The sequence below is a fragment of the Fringilla coelebs genome (assembly GCF_963513975.1).
Source record: "Fringilla coelebs genome assembly, chromosome: 4".
Classification (NCBI taxonomy): Eukaryota; Metazoa; Chordata; class Aves; order Passeriformes; family Fringillidae; genus Fringilla; species Fringilla coelebs.
In genome coordinates, this window is record NC_140032.1 from 32182543 (window position 1) to 32190533 (window position 7991).

General features: G+C 37.3%; 1 protein-coding gene across 3 annotated transcripts in view; it reads left to right on the forward strand.

The window, feature by feature from the left end:
- The window catches only part of CFAP97 (cilia and flagella associated protein 97), a gene marked incomplete at its 5' end in the record, with an annotated part of 30890 nt that extends 23353 nt beyond the window's left edge, over positions 1 to 7537 (forward strand). For all 3 annotated transcript variants that reach the window (XM_084204505.1, XM_084204506.1, XM_084204504.1), the window contains 2 exons: positions 4845 to 4995; positions 5658 to 7537. In XM_084204505.1, coding sequence (XP_084060631.1) covers positions 4845 to 4995; positions 5658 to 5785 — 279 coding nt within the window. In that variant the 3' untranslated portion in view covers positions 5786 to 7537. The remainder of the gene's footprint in view (positions 1 to 4844; positions 4996 to 5657) is intronic.
- Between the last annotated feature and the right edge of the window lie 454 nt (positions 7538 to 7991).

Sequence of the window (7991 nt, forward strand, 5' to 3'; positions counted from 1 at the left end):
GAACAGTGACCTTTTGAGTTCGCATTGGAATTTCGCTGGAAGATCTCAGCAGCTTTGGGAAGGGCGGTTCTCACACCTTAGCTCAGGAGGGATAAGGGTGTTCCTTTTTTGTGGATATTTGGGCTTTCCACGCATTCCTGCACATTCTTCCTATACCTCATGCTGTTATGGCTCTCTGTACATAAGACTCCGTGCTCTTCATTCCTTCACATCTTATTCCCACAAAATCTAAGCCCTAATATATCCAGCTCTGATCCCAGTTCTGGTATAGTGACCCTTCCACACAAATATTAAAAAAAATCACTTATTGTGTTTCTCTGCAAGGGCTTTCTCTTTTCACTTACTTGGTTACCTGAGTCCTCTGTGCTGCAGATTTATTATTGCTTCTGGCCACCATTTGCTGAAGTCAGTGGTCTCTACCAGTGCAAGGATTCTTCAGGGAGACTTTCCCTTCTCATGCAGTCAGAACTGGCTTTGTCCTGCTGGAAATTCTGAATCTCCTTTAGAAATGTGTTTATTGTGCTGCCACAAATGAATGTGTATTTATTTGTCTCCATTTGCTTTAATGGTGCAGATCTGCTCTCATAGTTGGGTGGGGAGTAAAGGGCAAGGGAGGGACAGTCCTATAGCCCTACCTGGCTGACACCATATACAAAGAATATTCCTTTGATCCTGTGCTGCATCATGCCTGCTCTGCCAACTGTGTTGTGCTGCAAGGAGGGAAATCACTTCTCAGCATGGAAGGAAGTAGGAGGAGCGCCACTGGTTCATCAGGGTTGCACCTGAGCACATTGTACTTTCCTCCCTAGAAGTATTCCATACTACTTATCTCTGCCTTCCCTTTTTCCTGTCCCCAAGGACTGTCTCCAGAGTTAGAGGGCATCACCAGGCCTTGGGCATTGCACACTTATGTGGTTGTGGAAGGAATACCAAGTTTGTTCAGTCTCGCTGATTTCAGTCTGGAGGAGAAAGCTGTACAGAATGCAGTTGTGAAAGACAGTGTAGTCTCATGTGCGGTCTTAGGAACTCAGAAATAATCATGTTGCATTGATGACTCCACAGAAACTCAAGCACGCAGAATTTTATATGATATTTTCACTTATGGAGTTCAAAGGTGGTGTATGCCAAGCCAAAAGACAAAATGTTGGTGGTTCCTGAGACTAAAAAATGCAGTGCCAAAAGGTTTCCATGGCCTTGTCATAATGGGAAGCTGTCAGGACGTGGGATTGGCACACAGATGTGCATGGCTAAAATATTCTAGGGTACAGTACAAATATAGTATAACTCTGTGATGATAGTATTTAGGCTGTAGGCTCTTTGTAGTCAGATTTTTATGATCGTCAGATTCCCGACCCAGCCTTGAGATTACCATAGCCCTGCTATGGTAATTATAATAAAGACTGACTAATTGGCATGTCCGAGGAAAGTTTTGAACACTTTGCAAAGTGCTTAATTTTGTGGGATTTTCTTTTTAAGCTACTTTCCTTGTGGTGTTGCCAGCCACACGTAAACTTGATAGCTGTTCAGTTAAAAAGACTTTTCTGTAAATTGAGAACCTTTAAAGTTTTCTGACTGCTTGAGTTTGTCAGGTTAGAGCTAGTTAATGCAAATGGCAATAAAGAACATTACAAATACTTTTATTGATAAGAACAGAAAGCTGTCCTTGAATGCAGTTACCTGTTTCCCCTAGACTCTGCAAAGGGACAGTGTGATCACTAACATCAGTGACATTAGAGGACGAGTAATATAAATAAATTTGAACAGCTGTCAAGGCACACTGGTCAGCTGATTAGGATTCACAGGAGGTGAAACTGGAGCCTTCATACTTTTAAAAAGCAAAGTAAACCAAGGAAAAGTAAAATTTTTAACCTTCTCTCTGAACTCAGTTTGAGTGCTATATTTTCAGGGGGTTTTTTCCTTCCTTTTTCAACGTAGCTGCAGAAGAGTCTGTACTAATTATGCTTGGGGTTTTTTCTTTTTCTGACAGAGCTTTAGAATTACCTTCAGTGCTCTCCTGATGTGTCCAAAATTGAATTAGCAGATTTTCTTTTGGCTCACTGTATAGCAGCAGTTTGATTGTGTTGGGTTTCTTTGTTCTCAAATTGTTGGCATTTTTGACATTTCCATCATTGACAATGTGTATTTTAGTATCTTTACAGATACTAATCTATGTCCAGATGCCTAGATTTATAAAGGATTATCCTATTCCTAGAAGGTAGTCATGCCAGGAACACCTTCTGTGACTTTTCTTAATATTCTACTTTTACTGTAAACTCGGTGTTAAAGTAAAAGAAGATGGGGGAAATACAAGCCAGGGAAGTCTTTTTCCAAGATGAGAGGTCACCAATGATACTATACTATATATGTTTTGAGCTTGAATCGAGAGCTCTGAGCACCTACAATGTAATTTAGAGCAACTAATAACATTCCTGCTGTTAGTGTCTGTTCCTCTTTTTTTGTTGTTCCTTTAAAATTTGACTGGGAACATATATCTGGTTCTAAACACCTGAGTTACATTTTGTAATCTGATTCTGTGATTGTTGAGATCAGTGACAAAATTTCTGTTTACTTCAGTGATGTAGGACTAAGGCTCCAGAGATTTGGTACTTAAGGAGAATGAGGAAAGTGTCAGCTTTCTTCAGTTTGTTTCTCAAAAGGAGAACATGAAGAATTAGTAGATTTATATATTTGGCTGAAAAACAGCATTTGCTCAAGGTACTCCTCAGATAAGGACCTCAAGATTGTAGGGTTGGCAATAGATCCATAAGAACCAGACTAGTTCCGGGTTACAGATTCAGTAGGTCAGGGCTGCCATTTCTCTGTGCCGACGCGTTCATTTCTGCCTGCAGCAGGCTGTTTTCCAAACGGCAAAATTCACAACTGAAAATAGCATGGAAGTTAACGTGCCCTTGGTACAATCCACAGCAGAAGGCAAGGGAAGCACGGGAGTTCTTATTCTCTAGAAAAGCTTTCCTTCAGACACTGCTGCACCACAGAATCTGTATCTGCTTTTTCTGTAGCTCTTGCTAAAACCCCTTCATTAATGGCAACTTGATACTTTTCAAAATACAGACATAAAAGCGGACAATTTAATTTAAACTAAAATTAAGTAGGCATATATACATACCTATATGTATGTATAAAAGCCAGTGTGTTCAGAATCAAGTGTTAAGGTATGCAAATATGATGAGGCTGTTACAATTGCATGCAGACTTGAAACATGCTCGTCTCTCACAGGAAAGTCACTTCTACAATTTACCTGATCTATTTGTGATAGAACTGAATGTATTGAGAGCTTCCATTTTTAATACTGAAGGTAAAATAAGTGATCTCTGTAAGTCTAAACATATATAGTTTATGAGGAGTATGAGATGTGGATGAAGTTGTGAGAAAGATGTTGGCTATAACATTTAGAGACAAGTCTACCATTTCATGCTCTGTAACTGGCTTTAGTGAAGAGCTATTTCTAGCTGAAGTCCTTCCTTTGACTTTTGCTTACTTAGGTATTCCTGCTTACCATGAACTGGCTGGCACTTGATGCAGGCACTTGTGACATGTTACATCTGAGCCAAAGTCACTTGTCCTTTCTCTCTTGTGCACTCTGTGCAGGTTTCCTGTGCCCCTGCATAGACTACCAAGAGATTGTAGATTCCTATTATAGTTAGACAATGACAACTGGCATCCTGTGAATACTATACTATTTCCTAAGTCACTTATTGTAAATTTTTTTCTTATTTAAAACAAAATCAGTACATGACTAAGTGTGCAGTTTAATGGTGATACAATTTCTTGACCATACAAGTATATATCTAGACAATACATCTTATAAAGAGAGTTATCTTTAGTAGTTTGGAGACTTAGTGTAAGCACAGTTTGCATTCTCTTCTTGATAGGATGCACGTCACAACCCGGACCAGCAAAAGTTGTGTCATTGCCTAAAGTTTGCAAGCCATCAAATGAATTGAAATTAGTTAAAAGAGGAAATAAATAGATCTATGTGAGGCAACCACTAAAGGTGCAATATATTAAAAATGTGAAGTTGTTAATTGGAAGTTGCATGTAGCTGGTTATTTCCCAATTTGTCCTCTTATCATGTCCTTTTTTTAGATTGTTGAAATGTCTTAAACAGTAAGTTCTCTTTCAAGTAGAAATAATTACGCAGAATAGGAAATTGTGTCTTTAAAATACTGTGTAAGTAGTTACTCCAATACATCACTTGCCACATGATTTCCAGGGCTAATTTCAACAAGAGGAAATGATGTCTGTATCAATAATTTCAAATAGAATCTCTTAAAATTAGATTATGGATAAAATGAAGTCTCGTAGATGTTTGCGCTTTCCTTTTGAAATTAGTTTCACAGAACTGGGGTCAGTAATCCTGTCTGGGCTTCGTATAGAGCAATATAAAATGGTCTGTTTGCAAAGCAAAGATTTAAAAAAAAAACCCCAAACTTCTTATTCTTCCAGAAATTTAGATGGGAGGAGTAACCAAAGGTAGGATTAGAATAGTGGAGCCCATTTCTTCAGAACCTTTGGTGATAGTCACCAAATAGACGTATTGCTTCATATCACCATAAAGCACAGTAAACTGTGAGATACTAAAGATGTACTCAGTGTAGGACTGATGATGTGCAAGGGATAGTTACAATTTGTGTCATAACACTGAGAAAAGAACTGAATAGCAGAATAGCCTATGCTGGTCACCAGTGAAGGAGCTCCTGTTGTGTACTGCTAAAAATTTTGGGTCTTTTTGCAGTTCAAATAGAAGTCATTTGTGACTGTTTGTTTTACAGCATCTTGTTCATTCTTTCTTTTTCTTAATGACATTTTTCTTCAATATTAAGGCTTTCCTGAAAAGACTGGAAGCAGTGAAACCAACAACTGGTATGAAGCGTTCTGAACAACTGAGGGACTATCACCGCCAGATGAGCTACCTGAATTCTTCACCTTCTCTAAGAAGGGCTAGATCTCCTTTCAGCCAGCTTAGTCCTCCAAGTAAGTATTTTGAAGTTGCAGATTATTGCATTTCTTTGTAATATCTTTTTGTACTTCAGAATTGTGAAGCACTTACTTGTTAAGAATAGTAAATATGTTCTTTGTCATCTTTCGATTGATTGTTTATCAAATGGAAGTCATCAAAATTATTTTTCTAGTCACCAAAAGTGACTATATGCATTGCTTTGTTGCCATCCTAAATTTCTAATAAATGATCTTGTCAATATTCTTTTCCAAGAAGAAAAAAAATCCCTGTAGTAAAGTGTTTCTCATTTTGCCAGTACCCTTTATCAAAAGAAGGAGGAGTGAAAAACAAACCCAACCAAAAACCCCAAAATAACATCAATGAATGTTCAAATTCTCATTCAAAAAATTTAGATCCACTGTTAGTAGCCTTGTTTTTCTCAGAAATTCAGTGTGTAAGATGTGTCTCAGTAGAACCATGTTTCAGGTTTAAGAACCAAAGGCTTGAATATTTTTTCTGATCATTTGTAAACAACTCATCATCAACTCTTTTGCAATTGTATTCAATTTACTGTATTCAATTTGGTTTGGTTTATTCTGAGAGCTAGGGTAATGAGTATTGCAGTACTAACATGGTATGAAGTTTTATGTTGTGTTGAGCATAAGCATTCTCCCTTTGTGTATTTGTGTGTTAACAGGAGGAACTTCAAGATCATCCACTGTACAAAGTGCGCTGAGCCAGAGGAACGAAAAGCCCGTGTCTGATTCAGCCAGTGGGGCATTACAGAGACCTAAATCTACTAATGTTTGTGCTGCTTGGTTATAAGTGTGTTCTTTGCCTTATGTACTGAGATGATACTCAAACTTCTATTTTTAGTGCTTTTGTAAATTCTATGTGCAAAAATATTTTCTGCATTGTTCAGTGATTAAAATGCATTGCATTTACAGTAATTGCTTATAAATTGGTCTTAAAATGGTATAAAACACTTCTGTCAGTGTTTTCCATGACAGGAAGAACTTATGAAAGAGAAGGAGGTATTTAAATGGACACGTTAAATAGAAATGTAACTATTAGTCTCAGATCATAAGTGGAATTTGTATCCATAACATGGAAGGACAGAATTGTTGCACTAGTAGTGCAAAATGTAAATAAAATTTTTAAAATATTAATAATACTTTAAAATAATGCATTACACTAACAAGCATATGCTTAAGTCCTGGATTGTCCTGGATTGCTTTACATCCTGGCTTTATGTAACAGCCTTCTGAATTTTGTGGGTCATGTTCTTGTGACTGAAAGAATCTTTAACAGCAGTGTGAAGAGGTGAAAAGCAGATTGTGTATTTCTCCATAGTGAGCTAGAATATTGAGGTATTTGCCACTGTTAAATGTTCAGCACCTGGAGTGTGTTTTGTATGCAAGGCTGCGTCTCTTCCAGATCAAAAGGATTTTGGAAGTTATACTGGATTTGGAACATGTACTGGAATCTTTATGTAGGAAAGAAATGTCTGATATTATCTGAACAACAATAAAGACTGAAGTAAAAAGCAGATTTAGTGTAAACAAGTAAGTTCTGGTTGCTTCTCAAACTAGAGAATACTATTAAGTAAGGGAAATAGTTCATGGCCCTGCTTTGCAGATGTGTGCTCTTCTCAGTGCAGAAATGTAAACTTGAGCTGTAGGAAACATCTTGAACATTGATTTTGAGTGACTGCTAACCAGGATTTAGGGGGAAAAAAGAAAATAGAAAACAAGGTGTTGTTGCTTTTTTTGACCTGTTTTAAATGTCATGTTCTTATCTAATATTTGTAGTAATGTCAGATAAGCTCCAATAGCAACATCCATTTACAAGAGGAGTAAAATCTAATGGTATTGGTAATCACAATAGTAGGTGGTGTGGTTTATTTCTATACATAAAGGCAGACTTTCAGTGAGCTTGTTTTGTACGACTGTAGCCTTAAAAAGAGCACAAATTGTGATGCCATTATCTGTGGATATTGCTGAAACTTTGCTTGCTTCCCCAGCTTCTTCCCAGAAAGGAAATCGTATTATGGGTAAAGAAAAAAAGCTGTATTTGGTAATGCTGGGTCTTTGACATGAAAAGTGTATTATCCTTTGCTAGTGCTTGCATGAGGGCTTAGGCTTTCAGGTATTCTGCATTGTAACACACTTTTTACTCGGTCCTTGTGATAGTTTGGCAGAGCTTCTTCACTTGGTGACCCGCAGGTCAAATTTAGCTGTTTGACAATACTCAGAACTTTTAACTTTAAGCAGCATTGTGACAAACAGGTTTGTATTGCAGTTATTATCCATGGTTAAGAACTGTTAACAATTTCTCTGTATAGTGCTGCTGTATTTATTTCTATTATTGTGCTAATGAAAATTATTCTCTACTTAAAGATTTTTGTCCTTGAAGGTGAATATCAGAGTAACAGTTTAAATACTTCTGAATGTTCATATTATAATTTTTTTCTGTGAAGAAACTCACACAATGGATTACTTTTAATTGCTTCATCTTATTTAACTTTGGTATGAAAGAGTGTCAGTTTTGTATGTCATTTGTAAATCATAAGAAATAAAATATTTAACATGAATTGTCATTGCAGTGGCTTGTTGATTTTTATAATTGGTATTAAGGGGCAAAGAAGGTTGAATACCTCGGTAGGTAGAAAAAACATAGAAAAATGCAGGTTTTCCATTGTTTGAGTGTTAGAGGTAAGGGAATAATGGTTTTGTCATTGGCTTTAGTTTGCCTGTGAGCAGCTCTTGCAAAGGTACAAAAGAAGTAGTAGCAATTGACTGTTGGAGTTAAGAAGCAATTGCAGACCATCTGCAAAGTCTTCTAATTTCCAACCTCTCAGAGCTGATGGCTGCATTTTACGTTACAATTTCAGCAACTGTTATGCTGAGTGCCACTGACTCAGGGCAGAGCTGCTTTCAGCAGAATGATTTATTCCTTGACAGTTTTGAATTCTGACCACAGGTATCTTTATGGAGAATACTGCCTGCAATGTCCCACACTGTGCATTGGC